Raw genomic sequence first — 23,464 nt, 5'->3', positions numbered from 1 at the left:
GTCTTTTTTGTGGCCATATATGTGTTCATTTTCCTTGAGTAAATACCTAGAAGGGGTATTACTGGTCACAGGGCAGGTATATAATTAGCTTTATAAGAAACTGCCAAACTTTTCCAAGGTGGTTGTATCATTCTACATTCCTATCTACAGTGTATAGGAGTTTCAGTTGTTCCAGATGTTCAGTACTGGAATAGGCTTTTTTATGTTGGTATTGTCAAGCTTTTTTGTTTTAACCATTCTAGTGGGTATGCTATCATTAGATTTTTTTTTTTTTTTTTTTTTTTTTTTTGAGACGAAGTCTCGCTCTGTCGCCCAGGCTGGAGTGCAGTGGTATGATCTCAGCTCCCTGCAACCTCTGCCTCCCGGGTTCAAGCGATTCTCCTGCCTCAGCCTCCCAAGTAGCTGGGATTACAGGCGCCTGCCACCACGCCCGGTTAATTTTTTGTATTTTTAGTAAGATGGGGTATCACCGTGTTAGCCAGGATGGTCTTGTTCTCCTGACCTTGTGATCCGCCCACCTTGGCCTCCCAAAGTGCTGGGATTACATGCGTGAGCCACTGCGCCCAGCCTATCTCATTAAGATTTTTAATTTGCATGTTCCTGGTGACTAATAATATTGAGAACATTGTGCTTATTGGCCATTTGCATATATTCATTTGTGAAGTATGTGCCTTCAGGTTTTTTTAATCTCCATGGTTTCTTGCCAAGCCAACAAATTTTCTATGCATACAGAAAGGTCATCTATAACATTAGTTTCCTATTCCTGCTGTAACTAATTACCACAATTAGTAGCTTAAAACAACATGAATTTATTATTTTCAGTTCTGTAGATCAGAAGTCCAGCATAAGTCTCACTGGGTTAAAATCACTGCGTCATTAGGGCTGTGTCCATTTCACAAGCAAAATACATTCATTCACCCCCTTCTAAGATCCTCCCAAAGTCTCAACACACTGCAGCATCAATTCAAAGTCCAAAGTCTCATCTAAATCTCATGGATTCAAAAATCTCAATCTTATTATCAAAATCTAAATTTGGTATGGGTGAGACTCTTGGTATAATCCATCCTGAGGCAAAATTCCTCTCCATCTTTGGACCTATGGAATTAGAAAAGAAATCCCCTGCTCCCAACATACAAGGACGGGACTGCCGTAGAATATAGTTACAGATATTCCCATTCAAAATGAAAGAAAGTGAAAGGGAAGACATCATTGGTCCCAAGCAATTTTGAAATCCAGTTAGGCAACCTGGAATACGTCTCCGCATGGGCAGAATTCTGTAAAGTTCTCAGTTCCACCCTACAGGACTGCCCCTTTGCCCTCAGAGTCATCCTTCCTTTTTCAAAAAGAGTAACCAGCATGTATTTAAAGCTGAGTAGTTCCACTGGCTTGTTTCCTGCCTGTAGAATTTTGGGGCTCTGATAGCCTTCTTTCACTTCATCCTCTCATTTCTTTTCTAATTCCATACATCCACAAATGAAAAGGAATTTTGCCTCCTCTTTGAGTCTTTCACTTCATCCTCTCTCTCTCTCCCTTTGAGTTGCTGCTGACGTAGAATTCTCAAAAACCTTGTGGGTCTACTGTATAAGTACAGAGACTCACTCCATTAGACAAGAGGCTCCTCCACAGATCTTGCCTAGATCATCCCATCTCTATTTCTGGCTTCTACTTAGATGCTAAGGGAATCTACAAGTCACACCTCTTGATCTCTTCAGCCTTTCGTGTGAGTGAATGCTCTGACCTTTTGATCTTTCTGAGGTTTCAGCAAAAGGTTGTGCAGTGACTCCTTTGGCTTTTTCTCTAGAGCACATTTTCCTGACAGTGAAACTCCTGACTTTAGCACCCTTTGCCACTTGGGTAGACTAAGAATTTCCAAAATCATCAAGTCCTGGTTCCTTTTTGTTTAACAGGTCTCCACTTGATTTATGTCTCTACTTTCAAATTTTGCTATTAGTGGCAAAAAGAAACTAGGCCATACCTTCAACACTTTGCTTGGAAATCTCTTCAGTTAAACATCCAAGTTCACAAGTCCTCCTTTCCACCTAATTGCAGTACACAAGCCTACCGAGCTTTCTGCCACTATAATAGGGATCCCTTTTCCTTCAATTCCCAACATTTTCCTCTGAGCCAGCACCTTTAATGCATTTTCACCATCTGTTCACAATGATTTAGATATTCTCTAAGATGATAAATGTTTTCTCTATCCTGCTCCTCACTTTTTTCTAAGTCTAATAGAGTCATTAACATCCATATTTTTATTGTCATGGCAATCTAGGCTTTTTCTATCATGCACCTCAAAATTCTTCCAGATGTGCTCACTGCATAGTTCCAAAACTACTTCCACATTTTCAGGTATTTGTTACAGCAGCACCCCACTTTCAGTACCAAAATCTGCATTAGTCGTCTATTGCTGCTGTAACAAAGTACCACAAACTTAGAGGAAAATACAACATTCATTTCTTTATCTTACAGTTATGTAAGTTAGAAGTCCAAAACTGGTCTCACTGGGCTAAAATCAAGATATCAGTAGGGCTACAGTCCTTTCCGGAGGCTAGAAGGGTGAATCCTTGCTTTTTCCAGTTTCTAGAGGTTACCACATTCCTTGACTCATGGCCCTCTTCCCCCATCTCCAAATACAGCAACACTGCATCTCTGACCTTGTTTCCATCATCACATCTCTTACTGACACCTCTTCTGCATCCCACTTTCATTTTCAAGAAGTGTATCCTTAAAGTGACCACCTGAATGATCCAGAATAATTTTCCTATCTGCTGTTTAGCAATTATAATTCTCTTTTGCCATGTAATGTACATATTCACAGGTCCTAGGAATTGGGACATGGACATCTTTGGGTCACTATTATCCTGCCTACCACATCTACTGATCACTTAAAATGAACTATTAATAGAAATACACCATAATTCAAGGTAGCCTAGCAAAACTCAGAGCAAAGTATTGACAGCTAAAAGAAACAAACAAAAAACTCTCAATGACTAATTTATTTAAAATTGTTCAAAATATTAGTGAATCTAGCAACCTAACTGAAGGTTTTCTGTTTTTTTTGTTTGTTTGTTTGTTTGTTTGTTTTACTTGTGGTAGATACCATTAGATAACACCCATTTTCAATCCCTTCTCCCTTTTCTGTCCCTAATACGTGGGCTATAAAATACTAAATACTTTCCTGGCTTCCTAAGGATAGTCATATAACACAGTTGTGCCCAGTGAAATCTAAAAATTGCCTTGGGAAAAGATACTGCGTTCCTGATAAAAGAGGCAGATGGCGTGGCCTTCCCTGGCTTCCTTCCCAGTACCCCTCTAGCCTTGAATGTGGTATACTGCCAGTAATTCGGGCATCTATTTTGCAATAATGGAGAATGTCCAAAGAATTCAAGAGACACTACCCCTGACATTGCTGAATGACTGAGCCAACACCAGCTACTCTATGCCTCTAGACTTACGGTTATATGAGAAAAAACAAACTCCCATCCTGTTTATGTCACTGTTTACATCTGCTTTTCTGTTATTTTCAGCTGAAAGTTTTCCTAACTGAAACTACATTCCACACCACTACAGGTTAAACACAAGCACCCTCCTCTAAACATTTATTCTGTTACATAAAACCAGATTCACTTCAATGAGTTATAGTAATTAAGAAGGCAACTACTTTAAAAATAATGTTTATTATACACTTAGAACTATAAACTATATATACTTATTCTAGGACATTTGCAAATTATAAAAAGTTTAAAGAAAACAAATATCAGCCACAATCCCAACCATCCAAAGTCTGTGTAACTTCTATCCATACTTTATATATATATATATATATACACACACACACAAAATGTTCTTTTTTTTTTTTTTCTGAGACTGAGTCTCACTCTATCACCCAGGCCGAAGTGCAGTGGCACAATCTCGGCTTATCACAACCTCCGCCTCTCAGGCTGCAGCGATTCTCCCGCCTCAGCCTCCCAAGTAGCTAGAATTACAGGAGCATGCCACCAACGCCTGGCTAATTTTTTTGTATTTTTAGTAGAAATAGGGTTTCACCATGTTGGCCAGGTTGGTCTTGAACTCCTGACCTCAGATGATCCACTTGCGTCAGCCTCCCAAAGTGCTGGGATTACAGGCGTGAGCCACCACATCTGGCACATAAAATGTTCTTTAAAGTGAGACTATATGGAATACGTAGATTGACTCCAATCTCCATTTAGCAGTTTATGAAAACTTATTAATACCAGATGTTTCAAAAATATCTCCAAAATTTAAAATATTTTATAACATGACAATATGGTTAATTAAATGATTTTATCAATGGTAGACACATAAGTTGTTTTGTTCTTTTTGCTACTGTAAATGGTGTTGCAACAACCATCAATATATGTAAGTTTTTCTGTGTTATGTCTGATTATTTTCCAAGGATAGTTCCACAGATATGGCCTTACTAGGTCAAAGGGATAAAACCTTTCAATTATTCAACAAATGTTGCTAAACTGCTTTCTAGAAAAATTGAATCAATTTATTACTCCGTCTCCTTTGTACAAGAGTATGTCTCCCTTACAAGTACTGAATACTGCCTTTTTGCTTTTTTGCCAGTTTGATGAATAAAAACTATTATACCTCATTCTTGAATTTTTAATTTATGTTTTTTGGTTACTAGTGAGACTATCTAAAGACATTTAGATCCTTTTTGATGAATTATCATCAAATATTTATTGGTTATTTGATGAATTATCACTTGTTTCTTTTTAAAAGTTCTTTATATATTACAGATGCTAGCCTTTGATGTATCTGTTGTAAATATTTTATTTCAGTGTACATGTTATCACTTACTTTTTAGTTTTATCTATTTTTTTTTTTTTTTTTTTTTGACACAGAGTCTCACTCTGTTGCCCAGGCTGGAGTGCAATGGCCAGATCTCAGCTCACTGCAAGCTCCGCCTCCCGGGTTTACGCCATTCTCCTGCCTCAGCCTCCCGAGTAGCTGGGACTACAGGCGCCCGCCACCTCGCCTAGCTAGTTTTTTGTATTTTTTAGTAGAGACGGGGTTTCACCGTGTTAGCCAGGATGGTCTCGATCTCCTGACCTCACAATCCGCCCATCTCGGCCTCCCAAAGTGCTGGGATTACAGGCTTGAGCCACCGCGCCCAGCCAGTTTTATCTATTTTTATGAATATTTTTATGCACTCAAATCTATCAATATTATCTTTTGTAACTTCTTCCTTTACTTTATCAGATAAGGATGGCTTTCACATGATGAAAACTTCATTTTAGAAAAGAATGCTTTAAGATATTATATTCTTTTAAATTCCTATTGGCTTATGGTCAAAAAATAAAATCAACAGAGAGCAAACAGCAAATATTCCACTAAATATGTAAGTATCTCATCCTAGATTTTGACCATTCACATACCTGCTTGTGACAATTATCACATCCTCAGAGATGGTAGCCATTTCTTTGATGGTAAGGTAGCACATTCTCCTCAATGTTTGCTGAAAAATTATTTATAAAAGGTAACAGATTATTCATAAGGAAATGGTTTTTTAAATTATTTGAAGTGAGGAACCCAAGTAGATATATATTTAGAAAGATATTCTTAAAAGAGTCTCATCTACCAAAAAAAAAAAATTAATATCTGGGTGAGAAAATATTCAGAATACTAGTATTTCCTAAACACAACGGATGCACTGACACAAAAGGTAAAAACTTAAAAATTCAATTATATGGATCTTTCCACAGAGAGATACAAACTTAGACTCTGATAGCTTGAGTCCAAAGACGTAGGTTTTTTGTTTTGTCTTGTTTTGCTTTTTTGAGATGGAGTTACGCTCTGTTGCCTAGGTTGGAGTGCAGTGGCGCGATCTCGGCTCACCACAACCTCCGCCTCCTGGTTCAAGCAATTCTCCTGCCTCAGCCTCCCAGGTAGCTAGGATTACACGTGCTTGCCACCACGCCTGGCTAATTTTTGTATTTTCAGTAGAGACAGTGTACAGTGTTAATTAAAGGCTTATTCCTGGAAAACATATTTTTTAATATTGTTTAATATGGGCAAACTCTGCACTTTCCTCAGTTCAGTGTATACCGATGTTTTCTCCTGAACCCTAAATGAGATTTCTAGATGAATACCCGGATCCAAGTAAGTACTAAGCTAACAATGCTCCATCTACTCTCCCCGACACAACTGGATCTCTGATTTATTCACACACTACGGATAAATGGGCAGCAGCCAGACACCAGGTTCCTCTAGTCTGTCCTTACTGAGTAACCTCAAATTTATTTTAAGCAGAGAAACCCAAATACATCAGATGCAGCTCCAGAGGCCAAGCTATGGAGAAAACCTTGATACTACTGAACCCATTAAGGAAGGAGAAGAGAGCAAGGATCCTCACGGTGATTAAACACAGAAAAACAAACAAACAAACAAACAAAACACACACACACACACACACACACAGAAAGTCAGTATGGGCACACACATGGGGCAGATCAAAGCTACTATGAGAAGAAAACAAAAAATAAGAATCAAAATTTCAAGAACATCCCACCCCAATTAAAAAAAAAAGAAAAAAAAAGTTCTGTGAGAAGCAGAAGAAAACAAGAGATACAAAAAAAAATTTCATTAAAACACAAAAAAATGGGGGCTGAACATTATTAGTCATCAGGGAAATGAAAATTACTTATCCAATGAAAAATTAAAACCACATTTCAGAAATTACCTCACACCCACCAAAATGGTGAAAATTCAAAAGACAAACAATACAAAATGTTGGCAAAAAATGTGTTCTTAATCACTAAAACATACTGCATAAACAAATACACAGAAATGCTGAATAAAATAGAAACAAAAATTTTAAATGTGTAGCCAAGGACAAAATTAACATAAATTCACAGATGCTAGAAATGAACACAACCAAACATTCATAGCCACAGAAGGATCTTACTTCTGTGGGATATAGTATCTAACGTCTAGGAAAATAAGATTCTCAAAGTTATATTCTTCAAGCACAAGGAAAATCATCCCAGATAACTCAGAAATAGAGCAAGGAATGAAGAGTTTTTAAAAAGTGCTAAAGACATGAGTAAGTCACAATGAACAAACAAGACTCACAAGCAAATGATAGCATAGAATATATGAATGTAAATGTGCATGTGTATATGCATATACACACATACATATGTTGATATACTCATATATGTATAAGGAACCAGAGTATCCTAAGACTCTCGAATTTCCCATGAGTAGGGAAAACACAGAGATGAGTATTCGATTTTGATAAGTCAAAAACCCACTGCAATTTTGAGTATAAACAATAAAAAAAACTTCCAAAGTATTATCTCACAGGTTGCTGATGCTCTGCTTATTTCTAGTCTGTCTTTTTTTCCTCTCTGCTTTATTCTGGACCACTTCTACTGCTGTCTTCAATAACCCTGGGTTTTGTTTGTGTGTTTGTTTGTCCTACATCTCTAATTTGCTATTAACCCCATGTAGTGTAGTTTTCATTTTATATATTTCTTTTCTTTTTTTTAATTTTTGGGAAGTGTATTTGGATCTCTTTGTATCTTTCCTATTTTATGCTTTATTTTTGTTATGCCTCTCTATACACTCTTAAGCATATAGACCATGTTAATAGTTGTTCTAATGACATCATCTGCTCATTCCATCACCTTTATCATTTTGGGTTTGTGTATGCTGATCCATTTTTCACCTGTTTATAGATAATATTTCCTGTTTATTTGCATATCTGATAATTTACTAGATGCTGCACATTGTGAAGTTTATTATTTTGTTGCATGATCTTACATAGTATTGAACTCTATTCTGTCGTGAGGGAAGGTTACCCAGGACTAGCGGTTTTTTCCCCCCCCCCCCCCCACTTTGAGGCTTACTTATGGGCTTTTCAAAGTTTTAGTGTAAGGTTATAATATATTCCCATTACTTAGGTAATAATTACTTATGTATGGTTTCCTTTTGAGAACTATACCAGATGTCTTACGCAATATAAGGTCTTTCCACTCTCACTGGTGGGAATACAAACTATTCGGAGCCCTGTTTTTCAGATTCTTTCTTTAGCTTTCAGTAGTTTCCTTTTTTACATACACAGATCAGTTTTTACTTAACCAAAGACTCAAGGGACAGTCCTCAGCAGATCATGGAATCCCTCCCTCTCCTCCTTCCTTCTCTCCCCCGCCCTCTTTTTCTCTCCTGCTCCTTCTTCTTTGGTATTCTGCTTCACAAACTCGAGCTTTCTTGGCTCCTAACCTACATTCGTTTTCTCAGCTCTGAGAGAGAGCTAGGCCTGTAATCTGTTTCCGGGCCATGATCTAGCACAATCCTAGGACTGACCTAGTTTCCCTTCTTCAGATCACAGTCCTGGGATACCTATTATCCAATGTCTGAACATGTTACATCATAAATTTTGTTTGATTTTCTAGGTATTTATAGTAGCAGGGTAAATCCAGCCCATTTACTTTACCATTGCTATAAACAAAACAGAAAAAAATGTTCTTACTATCAAAATAAACGGCGATTGATTTAGTTATTCTTTTATTATTAATTTCTAACACTATCCCATTGTAAATAAAGAACACAGTCTACATGATTTCAATCTTTTGAAATTTGTTGTCTTGCTTTATGGCTCAATATACAGTCAACTTTTCATAAATGATCTTTGTGCTCTTCATTTACATTTAACGTGGATAATGATATATTTGGGTCTATATCTACCAGGTCATTATATGATTTGTTTGTCCTGTTTGATCTATGTTTCTCTTCCTCTCTTTTTCCCCTTCTTTTGGTTTGATTTTTTAGCTTTTTTTTTTTTTTTCTTTTTGCACAATTAGTTTGGAAGAGAAAAATAATTTTAAAAAATCAATGAAACAGAAAGCTGGTTCTATGACAAGATCAATAAAGTTTATAAATCCCTAGACAAGCTTCCTAGGAATAAAAGAGAGAAGATACAATTTACCAATATCGGAATGAAGGAAGAGACATCACTAAGGATTCTGCAGACATTAAAAGAATGGAGGAATATTATGAAGAGCTTTATGCAAACAACAATTTAGCTGAAATTCCTTGAAAGATACAAACTACCAGAGCACACCCAAGAAAACAAATAACCTGAATAGCATCATATATACATTTTTTTAATGAAGTTAATTAACCCTGAAAAGCCTTCCCACTAAGAAGACAGCTTCAATAGTGAACTCTAACAAACATTTAAGGGGATCACAAGAAAAAGGTCAATATATAAAAGTTCATTTAATTTCTAGAGACTACCAATAAACAATACAAATACAAGAGCATCAAAACATACTATCTACTTTAGGGACAAATTTCACAAAATATGTGCAAGACTTGTACACTGAAAACTGTAAAATGCTGCTGGCAGAAGTTAGAGAGACTTGAAAAAAGGGATATACACCATGTTTGTGAAGAAGAAAACTCAATAGTGCTACAATGTCCATTCTCCTAAAATTGCTCTTTAGATTTAATGCAAGCCCCATCAAAGTTCCAGCAGGCTTTTTATATCTATATAAAAAGATTATATTAGGCCGGGCACAGTGGCTCACGCCTGTAATCCCAGCACTTTGGGAGGCTGATGTGGGCGGATTACGAGGTCAGGAGATCAAGACCATCCTGGCTAACACGGTGAAACCCTGTCTCTACTAAAAATACAAAAAATTAGCTGGGCGTGTTGGCGGGTGCCTGTAGTCCCAGCTACTCGAGAGGCTGAGGCTGGAGAATGGCATGAACCCGGGAGGCGAAGCTTGCAGTGAGCCAAGATGGTGCCACTGCAGTCCAGCCTGGGGACAGAGCGAGACTCCGTCTCAAAAAAAAAAAAAAAAAGATTATATTATATATAATATAATTTGTCTATTTCTATATATCTACATATTTCTATATTATCTATACATAACATAGATATTATATTTAAAATCCATATGGAAATGCAAAGGGCCCAAAAGAGCCAAAACAATTTTGAAAAATAGAAAGATATGCACTATAAAACTTACTATAGTAGATTTTAAACCTATAGTTAATCAAGACAGCATAGAGCTAAAGTAAGAATAGACATATAGGTCAATGAAACAAAATCACCTTCATCATCTCCTCCCCCTCCTCCCCTTTCTCCTTCCATATGAATATGCAATTGTTCCAGAACCATGTGTTGAGAAAATGAAGAAAGAAGAAAAGGAAGAGGGAGTGGATGGAGGAAGAGGAAAGAGGTGAAAATAAATCAACCTTTACTTTATACTATATACAAAAATTAATATGAAATGGATCATAAGATAATTGATATAAAACCACAAACATCCAGAAAAAAAGCACAGGAGAAAATCGTTGTCACCTTCGGTTAAGCAAAGATTTCTATGATATGACATAAAAAGCACAATCCGTAACAGAAAAAAATTTGATAAAGTGGACTTCATCAAAATTTAAAACTTCTGCCCTTTGAAAGACTTTAATAAAAACATAAGCCACATACTGAGAGACAATATTTGTGAAACACATCTGATAAAGGATTTGTATCCAGAATGCATAAAGACCTCTTAAAACTCAGTAAGAAAATAAACAATCCAGTTTTTTTAATGGGCAACAGACATTAACAAATCCTTCACCAACAGAAGACATATGGAAGGTAAAAATACAAATGAAAAGATGTTTGAGATCATCAGCCATTAGAAAAATGCAAATTTAAGACACAAAGGGATACCATTACACACCTATCAGAATGGCTAAAATTAAAAACAAAAATAAAAACAACAATACAAAGTGCTGGCCAGAACGCAGAGCAAACTGCAGCTCTCATACAGTGATTGTGGGAATGATTACAAACATTTTAGAAAAATGAGTTGGTAGTTTATTACAAAGTTAAATGTACCACACCTACATATGGCCCAGCAATCCCACTCCCAGGCATTTATCCAAAAGAAATAAAAATGTATGTTCATACAAAAATCAAAACATGAATGTTTATAGCAATGTTCTTTATAATCTCCAAAAACTGGTAACAAGCCAAATATCCTTCAACTGGGAAACAGATAAAGACAGGTACATCCATTCAATGGAATAGGATGACAAAATAAAAATAAACTACTGATACAAACAATAATATGGATGAATCTCATATGCATCATCTAAGTAACTGAAAAGAAACTCACAAAAGGCTTCATACAATATGATATCATTCATATGACTTCCTGGAAAAGGCAAATTTACAAGGACGGAAAGGAGATAACAGATTGCCAGGGGCTGAGGGAGGCAACGAGGAGTAGATGATAAAGAGGGAACATGAGGGAACCTTTTAAGGAGATGGAAATGCTCTAAATCTCAATTGTGGTGGTGATACCACCACTGTATGTGTTTGTCAAAGCTCACAGAACAATACCCTCAAAAGGATGAATATTACTACATGTAAAACTATACTTAAAAAAAATAAAATAACAGTCCAGTAAATGAAAAGGCAAGCCACAGAGTGGGAGGAAATATTTACAAAACACCTATCTGATAAAGGACTTCTATCCAGAATATATAAAGAAACTTATAACTCAATAAGATGACAAGAATTTTTTTTTTTTTTTTTTTTTTTTTTTTGAGACAGAGGCTTGCACTGTCACCTGGACTGCAGTGCAGTGGCATGATCTCAGCTCACTGCAACCTCTACCTCCTGCGTTGCGTTCAAGGGATTCTCCTGCCCCAGCCTCCCAAGGAGCTGGGATTACAGGTGGCTGCCAGCACGCCCAGCTAATTTTTTGTATTTTTAGTAGAGACAGGTTTCACTATGTTGGCCAGGCTAGTCTCAAACTCCTGACCTCATGATCTGCCCGCCTCGGCCTCCCGAAGTGCTAAGATTACAGGCGTGAGCTACCACGCCCAGCTGACAACTTGATTTTTTTAATGGTACCAAATTTTAACAGACACTTCATCAAAGCAGATATACAGATGACATATAACTAAATGAAAATATGCTTAGGCTGGGCACTGAGACTTAACATCTGCAATCCCAGCACTTTGGGAGGCCAAGGTGGGCAGATCACGAGGTCAAGATATTGAGACCATCCTGGCCAACACGGTGAAACCCCGTCTCTACTAAAAATACAAAAATTAGCTGGGTGTGGTGGCGTGCGCCCGTAGTCCCAGCTACTCGAGAGGCTGAGTCAGGAGAATGGCATGAACCCGAGAAGCGGAGCTTGCGGTGAGCCGAGATCGCGCCACTGCACTCCAGCCTGCTGAAAGAGCCAGACTCTGTCTCAAAAAAAAAGAAAATATGCTTAAGATACTCATCATTAGGGAAATGCAAATCCGACAACGCCACTCCTAGATATTAATCAAAGAGAAATGGAAACAGGTACACACAAAGACTTGTACTGGAATACTTTTAGCAGCTTTATTCACAATAGCCATAAACTGGAAACAAACCAAAATCCATATACTTCAAACAGATAAATCACTCAGATGATCTCCATAAAATGGAATACTATTCAGTGATAATAAGGAACTAAGTACTGATACATACAAGAAATTGGATCACAAAAGCCATAAGCTAAGTGAAAGAAACAAGACATAAAAATCACACAAGACTATGTACTATATGATTAGATTTAAATGAAATTCTAGAAAATGCAAAACTACATAGTCAGAAAGTAGAACAGGTGCTAGAGTTCGGGTGAGGGAACAAGTAACTAATGGATATAAGGACATATTCTGGAATGGTGAAAAGTTTCTATATCATGACTGTAGTAGTGGTTCCATGACTCTATACATGGTCAAAACTCACTAAACTGTACACTTAAAATTGGTGAATTTTATTGTATATAAGTTATATTCAATAGAGCTTATTTTATTTTTAAAAAGACTATAAAGGTTTTAAAAACTTTAACCTATAGGTCAGTGGGAGGAATTTAATAAACAAAGAATATCAACAGGCAATTCAGAGACAAAAGCAAAATGACTATTAAACATATGAAAAGAGTTTCAACCTCAGCGATGATCATGAAAATGCAAATTAAAACCACAAAAAGATGCCATATCATATTTTCCAAATGGCATGTACTTGGGCCTGGCAATAAGAAATGGTGAGGATTTGAAGCAGTGTCTGTATAATTTAATACAACCTCTAATCTAACAGATCAATTTGACATGACTGTCAAAAAACAAGCATTATCTAGAAATTCCACTTGTAGGTATCTACTCCAGAAAAAGCCTCACTCTGTACATAAACATTGTGTGCAGTATCATGTGTAATAGGTAAAATGTGGGAACAACTTGTATCTATCAATGGGAGAATGGATGAATAGAATTACTGTATATTCACATATTGGAATTCCATACAGTAGTGAAAGTAAATAAAGTAGAACTACATGTAACAAGCAGGTAAATCTTAAAAATGTATTAATTATAAACACTGCAGGCCAGGCGTGGTGGCTCACACCTGTAATCCCAGTACTTTGCGAGGCCAAGGTGGGCAGATCACGAGGTCAGGAGATCGAGACCATCCTGGCCAACATGGTGAAACTCCGTCTCTACTAAAAATACAAAAATTAGCCAGGCATGATGGCGTGCACCCGTAGTCCCAGCTACTCAGGAGGCTGAGGCAGGAGAATCGCTTGAACCCAGGAGGTGGAGGCTGCAGTGAGCCAAGATCACACCACTGCACTTCAGCCTGGGCGACAACTCAAAAACAACAACAACATTGCAAAATAATATGAAGATGTTATTTTTATACTTAAAGACACACAAAAATGCAAAGTATTGATTATAGAAAAAAACATACATAATCCTCATGTATTAATATAAACAACGATAGAAGAATACCAACCTTCTGGTAAAGGAATGCTGGTAATGGAAGGAGCTCCACATGCTTCTGGCAAAATCTCTACCTCTCTTTGCCCCAAAACAATCACTCCCTCAATTCCGTATTTTGCCTAAGGAACCATTAAAACTAATCACATCATGCTGTACATGGCTACTTACCTCAGTCACTTCAAAAAGCCTAAAATATTCTGGTCATTATTCATAACCTGCAGACTTATTCCTTGCATCTGGGTATAGCACTTCGTTTCACTCCATTTTCCATCCTTCTAATCAGCGCTATTATATTCTCTGACACTTTCATCAGCAAAATCCCCTATATTCTCAAACTCTTCTCTGAATGTTCCCATCTTTTTCTCTAACTGAAACCTGGCTCTCTCCCAGGGATCCTCCGGCAACCCTCTGAAACAGCGGCTGTTTTCTCTCCCACAACCCTCATACCACGAGGCCTACAGGTGGGGAAGCTTATGCCTTTATACTATGTCACCTGCTACCATTGCTGGTTGTCCATTAAACCCAGGTTACTTCCCCTATTTTTTAAAAATACCAGTACCTTCTTCACTGTCTCTCCAATACAATCCCAGTAATAAGTATTGGTGATTTTAATATCCATACAGATGGTATCTCTAAACCTCTGACCTCTTCATTCCTTGACCTCCTCTTCTCCAATGATGCCATCCTCCCTACAATGATCACCCAATTCCACTGCCACAGCCTCTAACAGTAACAGCTTCCTTTTCTAATTTCATTTCCAAGCACTCACACTCCTGACTCCAAAATTTTTTCACTCTCTCTTGACCTACAATCTACTTATCCTATCAACTTTTTGCTGTCCCTGTTAGCCCCGTTCTTGCTTCCCTCCTAACCAAAGATTTCACAGTCAATGTTTCAACCACTCAACTTTTGCTTCTCCCTCTGTTTATTAACCTGGCAAAACTTCAATCCTGATTAAATCCTATCTCTGAGCCTTCAATGCTTTAACCTGCAGGCTGTAGTTGGAGAAAAACATTCACCATGCTACCTGGTAATACTTTAAATTCATGAGCACTAACTTCAACAGGCTATTAGTCCCTTCGAACAATCCTACATTTCCCTAATCCATTTCCTACAAAAAAATTTCACATCTTCTTAATATAAACCTCTGTGCTACAGGCTTCAAAAGTTTGTCCTCGTTCTGTTTCTTTCTTACTCTGCTTCCTTTTCTCCACTACATGTCCAGCTTTTCTTCCCAACTGCCAGCCCTCTGAGTAACAGCAGCCTTGGGAAGACACCTGGCAGCAAAAGCAGAGCCACAAAAGAGGCAATAGCCTTCCATGACTTGTGTAACAGCCTCCCTCTGAACCCCACTCCAGCAGCTCAACCTGCCTAGTTTTCTAGTCTAATTCCTCTAATAAACACCTAATTCCACAATACTCATAGTAGTTCTGTTTCCCTGTTTGAACCCTGAATTTCTGGTACAGGAAGTGGTTAAAGGGAAAGAAGACCTTAAAGATATGAACCTGAAGTTGCTTCTCTGATTTGATTGAAGGTATTAATGACCAGTTTCCAATGATAAAGGGGCTACTAGTAGTCCATGGCATGCAGTGGCAAAATATTTAAAATTATCATCTGTAGACAAGGACCTATAGAAGACAAAACTTTGAGTAACTAAGTAGATGATGCCATAGAAGATTTTAGTAAAAATAAGTTGTATAATGGGTTAATTAGTTGTTTCTAGGTACACTGGAGAATTTTTTTCTCAAGAAAAGAAAATGATGAGCTCAGAGTTTTAAATGCACCACTCAAATCTGGGTAAGGGACCAGAAATCTATTAACTGCCTTCATAAGAAAGCCTTATATCATGTGGCCACAGGGCTGAGATTTCTACAAAGCATATCCTGCAGTGGCTCAGTTACAATGCAAATTCAATTCACACTGTTGCAGGACATCTTATGTTAAAGTTAGGACCTTGACTGGCAAGGAATGGGGCCCTGAAAAGTGGAATGAGGATACACAGGCAGACTCTGATGAAGCCAAGTACCCCAAACTCCTAAATTCTGCCACATCTTTTGCCAGTAGAAGCGTCAGTCCTTTATCCCATATGTGAGGAAATTAGTCTCCCTTTGCCTACAGAGTATATAATGGCCTCCCCTGACACAGCTGCATTACAGGGGACTGCTGATCTTCCTGAAGATCTACTCCTAAAACCTCTCATTATTTAGATCTGTAACAAGACTCAAATCTCAGGAGGTTCTGGGGGTTGACGCAAAATGTGACGTGTGATGATATGCAATACATACCAAAAAACTGCAAGATTTGGCCAATTTATGTTAATGGAGAGCTGGAAAATAGATATTCCAGAATTACCTTCCCTGTATGGTTCTACCTCAGGGCTAGGCAAAAGAAAAATGTACACCACACTTAGAAGACAGACAAAAAGCAGCAGACATATGTTCTGAAGGTCAGGGTGGTCTAAGGTAATGAGAGGCAGGTTTAGTTTGCACTCATTTTTCTTTTTCCTTATTCCATTCCTTATTCCCCTTCCCCACTCCACATCCATCTCTTCTTCTCAACTGCCAGCCCCACTGACTAACAGCAATCCCAGGCCCACCAGAAACTTGACTAAGAACTGACAAATGTGGTAGCTATGTGCACTGACTTCTTTATCAGTCCACCTTTACAGTGTCATGCCAGAAGCTAGGTATTAACAGTCTTTATGACTTCACAGTAGATCTGCAGAGGAAGAGTTTTACAACGGCATACTTTAATTCTTCCATTTTCATGTCTTATAATGAACATTTATAAGTTTTATAAGCAGTCAAATAATTTAAAACATTTCAAGCAACACTCCCTAATTTAGAACACTCTTAGTTCCCTGGGAAAAATAAATAAAAGGAGTTTTCTCATCGTAAAAAAAATAAAAAAAGACTTACATCATTAGATTGAAACAATCGCGTCATTGCAAAGAAGGCTTCAGTAGCTTCCGTTGTTCCAAAGTGTTCACCCTAAGTAAAATTTAAAACAATTTTTAAACTTTAAAATATATGTATTCATATATATGTACACATACACACACAGGATTTTCTATTTCTGCAAAAATCCTTTAGAACTCAAGAAAAAAGAATCTCTTTGTAAACATTTTGCCTCTGCAATTTTTCTGGCTTTCAATCTATAAACCCACACGGTCATTTATCCCCCCTTATTTAAAATAATTCAGTATCAACATACCATGCTTAAAAGTTCTAGCATAGTAGTCTCTAACCTTTTAGTAGAAACTATTTTAAATCTCCCTGAAGTACTGTAGTTTACAAGAAGGCAGAAAATTATAGCACTCACAATAGGACATTATTATTACACTGCCTAAGAGCAGAGATCACGTCTTTAATCTAATGCCCAGCACAACGCCTAACATGTCATAGGAGCATAATAAATATTAAAATGTAAGGAACCATCTATTAGGAATCTCAGCAAAGTGGCAAGAAGGGGACCAACCAAAAGGGCAGGAACCAGATTCATCGTATAAAAAAACTAGGCTTAAGGGGCTGCTATGTAGCTCAATATTGGCTCAAGCCCCTAAAAACATGCTTTGGATCAGAGCTTCAAATGCTTTAATGTGCATGACAATTCATCCTGGGATCTTGCCAAAATGCAGATTCTGATTCAGTGGCTCTGTGGTAAAGCCTGAGATTTTGCATTTCTTTTTTTTGTGAGATAGAGTCTCACCCTGTCGCCCAGGTTGGAGTACAATGGCGCAATCTTGGCTCACTGCAACATCCGCCTCCCAGGTTCAAGTGATTCTCCTGCCTCAGCCTCCCAACTAGCTGGGATTACAGGCGTGCACCACCACGCCTGATTAATTTTTTGTGTCTTTAGTAAAGACGAGGTTTCACCATGTTGGCCAGGCTCGTCTTGAACTCCTGACCTCGTGATCCACCCGCCTCGACCTCCCAAAGTGCTGGGATTACAGGCGTGAGTCACCGCGCCTGGCCTGAGATTTGACATTTCTAACAAGTGATTCTAACAAGTGATGCAAATGCTGCTGATCTGGGAACTACATTTTCTGAGCAGTGAAAAAGTGTTAGATAACGTATTTCAAAACATCTCAGATCATAGATTACCTCAAATATTACCATTTCAATATTTAATGTCTTCAATAAAAGCAATCCTATATAATATGTTACACTCAATCACTTTTCAGAGCTTCAGATTCCACATAAAATATAACTAGTCTTCAATCTATTTGCCATAAGTATAAGAATAAATTTTGGTGAAAAATACTGACAGTTTAGGATGAAAGACAAAGTACAGTAAGTTTATACTTACTTAAATCAGTGTATCCAGCCTGCTCATCAGCAAGAGATTTATCTCTCTTTCATAACTATTTACTGAATACCCAGAAGTCTGTGTGTTTTTTAGTTATATAGGAAAACCTTACATCTTACTTTTTTACGTGAAACTCAGAAAACACATAGATATGTCAACTCTCACAGAAATTCAAAAGTATCTTTCTATAAAGCTCTACCAAGGACTAGGCAAAGATAAAATGTATGTTCCCAAACTTGTTTATATAGTTAATTGTGTTTATGCTGTGCTTGGTAATTTCCTTATCAAGATAATTAAATGTTTCAACATGAGTTGCTTCATCGAAAAGGTAATGGCCAACATAAAAATATATGTTACTCTCAATCAACTTTGACCATTCAGAACTTTTGTTTATACAATGGATTTAGCCAACTTGGACACAATGTGTGCTATGAAAAGTTAAACCCAATTGACTATGCTTTAAATGTTTCTTATATGCCGACACAGAGGGATTATGTTGTTTGTGAACAGATACATTTTATTTAAAACTATGTGCTTGATGATCCGGCACAGTAGCTCACATCTGTAATCCCAGCACTTTGGGAGGCTGTGGTGGGCAGATCACCTGAGGTCAGGAGCTGGAGACCCACCTGGCCAATATGGTGAAACCCCGTCTCTACTAAAAATACAAAAATTAGCCAGGCATGGTGGCACACGCCTGTAATCCCAGCTACTCGGGAGGCTAAAGTAGGAGAATCGCTTGAACCAGGGAGGTGGAGCTTGTAGTGAGCCGAGATCACGCCACTGCACTCCAGCCCAGTGACAGAGCAAGACTCCATCTCAAAAAAATATAAAAAATAAAAAATTATGTGCTCATTGTTTAGTCCTCATTTGTAAACAAGAAAACTTTATTAAATCTCTGAATGAGGTCTTCAGTCACAAAACAAAGTAAAGATAAAATATTCTCTTAGAATTCAAATTGGAAACTATGGTTATCCTAGCACCATATGTAAACCACCTGAGGTATATGGCATATATGTATGTTTTATGTGTCCCTCTATACGTGTACAGACACATATAGTCAGCCCTCCATACCATGAGTTCTGAATCCGTGGATTCAACCAGCCTCAGACTGAAAAGGAAAAAAGTGGGCAAAGGATATGAACAGACACTTCTCAAAAGAAGACATTTATGCAGCCAACAGACACATGAAAAAATGCTCATCATCACTCGCCATCAGAGAAATGCAAATCAAAACCACAATGAGATACCATCTAACACCAGTTAGAATGGCAATCATTAAAAAATCAGGAAACAGGTGCTGGAGAGGATGTGGAGAAATGGGAACACTTTTACACTGTTGGTGGGACTGTAAACTAGTTGAACCATTGTGGAAAACAGTGTGGCGATTCCTCAAGAGTCTAGAACTAGAAATACCATTTGACCCAGCTATCCCATTACTGGGCATATACCCAAAGGATTATAAATCATGCTACTACAAAGACACATGCACACGTATGTTTATTGCAGCACTATTCACAATAGCAAAGACTTGGAATCAACCCAAATGTCCATCAGTGACAGACTGGATTAAGAAAATGTGGCACATATACACCATGGAATACTATGCAGCCATAAAAAAGGATGAGTTCGTGTCCTTTGTAGGGACATGGATGCAGCTGGAAACCATCATTCTCAGCAAACTATCGCAAGATCAGAAAACCAAACACTGCATGTTCTCACTCATAGGTGGGAATTGAACAATGAGATCACTTGGACACAGGAAGGGGAACATCACACACCGGGTCCTATTGTGGGGAGGGGGGAGGGGGGAGGGATAGCATTAGGAGATATACCTAATGTAAATGACGAGTTAATGGGTGCAGTACACCTGCATGGCACATGTATACATACGTAACAAACCTGCACATTGTGCACATGTACCCTAGAACTTAAAGTATAATAATAAAAAAAGATAAGCAAAAATAAAATCAATAAAGTTATAACAGACCTGAAAAAAAATATTCAAGGAAAAAAAAACCTGGGTTTGTACTGAACATGTACAGATGTCTTCTTCTTGTCATTATTCCCTAAACAATACAGCACAACAACTATTTACACAGCACTAACACTGTACCGGGTATTATAATCTAGAGATTATAATCTAGTATTATAATCACAGAGATGACTTAAAATATATGGGAGGATATGTGTAGGTTATATGCAAATACTACACCATTTGTATGAGGGACTTGAGCATCTATGGACTTTAGTATCCAATGGAGGTATTGGAACCAATTCCCCACTGTTATTGAGGGAATATGAATCCATGAAACAAAATCACATTTTCTAAGGCCCTAGACATTACATGAGTTTTTTTTTTAAGTCTGGGGCAAAAAAAAAAAAAAAAAGAAAGAAAAGAAAATTAATAACAATAGTAGCAAGCAGAATCTGTATTTCATGAGTGCAAATATTTTTTGCTGGTTTTGTCTGCTATATCCCCAACACCTAAAACAGTGCACAGGACACAGCAGCTATGCAATAAATATTTGCTGAATGATGGAAGGAAAACTATTCCTGAATGCTTACTATGTGTTCAGTACTATTCCCAGTGCTTTACACTAATGATCTCATTTAGTCGTTACAACTCTGTAACAGGTATTATCATAATCCCCATGTAGAGAAAAGGACATCAAGGCACATAAAATGGTTAAGCTACTGCCCAGAATTATTTTAATAGCAATGGTGAGGTAGGGATAATAAATATAAAATCTGAATATTAAAAATCAAAGCTTTAAAACATCATGATTACACACAAAAGAAAGAAAATACCTGGAATTTGCCTGATCTTGCGCTGTATTTTCAGAAAAACATGACGATCTCCAAACACATGTAAACAATATGTTCTAACTAGTACTCATTAAACTGAAACCAAAGGATTTATTGAGAATCTACTACATGCATCACTAGCTTAGGATCTCAAGAATGAAAAAGAAGTACAGGTTAAACATCTCTAATCTCAAAATCCAAAATCTGAAATGCTCCAAAATCAGAAACTTTTTGAGTGCCAATATAACACTCAGTGGAGACACTCATTGGAGCATTTTGGATTTCGGATACTCAGAGTAGGAACAGCCAGCATGTATTCTGCAAATGTTCCAAAATCCAAAAAAATCTGAAATCTAAAACACTTCTGGTTCCGAGCACTGCAAATAAGGTATACTCAACCTATATATGTCATAGTCCTCATACTCAAGTCTTACATATTATTTTGTTAACCAAACGTTATATATGTTAAAATTAAGTGAATTTAAAATAAATAAATATTTACACTTTCCAGAAAGTATTTCATTGAATCTTCAGTATTTCTATTCCAGGACACACTTATCTGAGGAAAATAAAAGTAATTTACCTGGTTTAGTAAGTAAAGAATTTTCGTAAGAATATGCAAACATCTTCTTGGATTGATTGGAGTTTCATTGAATATACGAGCCTATGAAAAAACATAAAAAACACTGTTATTTTTCTACTTTTTCTATCATAGATTATAGCGAATCAACTTTAATAGACTATTTTTAATCACAGTATCCAAAGAACATGGTCTATAGTTCTCAATTCACTAAAGCATCTGATAAATTATTACATGTGGCCTTGATTTTCCATCCTATACTTTCCAACTCATTCCCTTAGGTTGACTACTTCAACTTTACGGGCTATACCAGTTAAATAAGGATCACAATACTGATCTGTATCATACTAATACAGTGACATTAATACAGATAACTGATTTCAATAACCTTGCACTAAACACCTCTTCTTACATTTAAAATTCCCAACCTGTAACAGTCTTCATGTCTTTGCATTTCTATAAGCTCTAAATTCTCGTGTGACAAGTAACCCCTCTTCCTTTTCCCTTAAATCTATATTCCCTAAACTCTGTTACGTTCCTTATTTGGGGTGTTGTGATCACAGTAGCCCAGGAATTCGCTGCCCACCACTCTAAAACAGAATAGAAAAGAAAAGGCACAAAATGCTTCCCAGTCATACCTCCTGTAAAACAGCACTCTTCTCCAGATGCTGGAAAGGATTTGAGCCACTACCTATGTATAAAACAAAAAAATGTCCTGAATAGCTGTTTTACACAAACTTATGTATTTTCCAGAGAAGGGTACTGAATGCTTGGTAAGTGAACACTTGGATGGCACAGTGATAATCATTGCTAATATGCATACAAACTGAATGAAATCATTCTGATCCTGGCTCCGTCACTGCCACACTCGAAGAGCTGAGACTTCTCTTTTGCAGCAACCCTCTCCAAAATGAGTGTCTTCTTTCCCTGCCCTCTTTTTCCATGAATGTTACAAATGTGTCATTTCCACAACGAAGATTAATGAGATTGTGGTAGGGTGCTTTTGATTTCCTTAGGTAAGCACTAGTTTGTGTGTTTCTAACACTTAAGGAGAGGCAGAAACGAAGTTTCCCAGAGAATCATGCAGACGTAAACCTTCAAGAGGTCGTGGAGGTTGATTAACCCAACCCCCTCTCACACCGTGGGAGATGCTACCAAACACTGGGATTTTTTTCTTTTTGAGGATGCTTGGCATCTTCCCCATTTGCTCTGGACCAAAGACGGGTATCAAAATGCAGGTCACTTCTGGACGCCTGAGCGTTCAACGAGCTGTGTCCCAAGGCACAGTCTTGCCCCCGGGGAACCGGACAGAGCCAGGGGTCCCAGGAAAACGATAAGGTACCAGGCACCTGAATGTTCCTCCACACACACACCCTGTGCCGTCGACCCCAGCCCCGGGAACCGGGTGCTCCCACTCGGGGTCCGACCCTACCAGTACCCCTGGCCGCGGAGACGCGCGCACGCTCTCGCCCCCGCCGGGGGCCTGCGCGAAGGGGCGGAGGCGGCTCGGAGCGGATGCGCCGCAGCAGGAACGGGGCGCGCGCGGGCGCCGGGGCGGGAGCGCGCGGCCCGAAGGGAGGCTCCGGCGCCTGGGGGAGGGGCTACGGGCAGGCCCCCGGCGGCCGCGAGGGGAGGGGAGGGGCCGGCTCCAGCTCCGGCCCCCTGGCACGCCGGCGCCCACGCCCCCAGCCCCGCCGGCCCGAAAGCAGGTGGCGGCGGGCGGGGGAAGGGGCGTCCCGCGGCTGAGGGTGGGCCTCGGAAGCCCCGCGCGTACCAGACTCCTCGTCCTTCTTGTCGAATTTTTTAATCATCTTGGACGACTTCCCAACGCCCAGACCCACCGCAACCGTCCCAGGCGCTGCAGCCGGAGAGCGGAAGAGGCTGCAGGAAGGCCGGCCCCGCGCTCTCACGCCGGTTGGGCCGCCGCGCCGTCACTCGGGGCCAAGGCCCGCCCTCCCCGGCCTC

The 23,464-nt window shown here is 38.6% G+C and overlaps 1 protein-coding gene across 4 annotated transcripts in view; it reads right to left on the bottom strand.

Moving 5' to 3' along the window:
• Positions 1 to 23,394, bottom strand: part of COPG2 (COPI coat complex subunit gamma 2) — a 147,344-nt gene extending 123,950 nt beyond the window's left edge. Inside the window, exons 1-6 of one of the 4 annotated variants that reach the window (XM_031665151.1) lie at positions 23,274 to 23,372; positions 22,138 to 22,190; positions 21,503 to 21,583; positions 16,722 to 16,793; positions 15,309 to 15,431; positions 5,409 to 5,488 (exon numbers count right to left, since the gene is read on the bottom strand). In XM_031665151.1, the coding sequence (XP_031521011.1) occupies positions 5,409 to 5,488; positions 15,309 to 15,389 (161 nt within the window). In that variant the 5' untranslated portion in view covers positions 15,390 to 15,431; positions 16,722 to 16,793; positions 21,503 to 21,583; positions 22,138 to 22,190; positions 23,274 to 23,372. Of the gene's footprint in view, positions 1 to 5,408; positions 5,489 to 15,308; positions 15,432 to 16,721; positions 16,794 to 21,502; positions 21,584 to 22,137; positions 22,191 to 22,848; positions 22,914 to 23,273 lie in introns of those variants that run through there. The other 3 variants (XM_031665150.1, XM_031665152.1, XM_031665153.1) reach the window with 3 other exon arrangements.
• Between the last annotated feature and the right edge of the window lie 70 nt (positions 23,395 to 23,464).

This window comes from Papio anubis, chromosome 4, assembly GCF_008728515.1.
Source record: "Papio anubis isolate 15944 chromosome 4, Panubis1.0, whole genome shotgun sequence".
NCBI lineage: Eukaryota > Metazoa > Chordata > Mammalia > Primates > Cercopithecidae > Papio > Papio anubis.
This window is presented reverse-complemented; position numbering and strand designations above follow the sequence as displayed.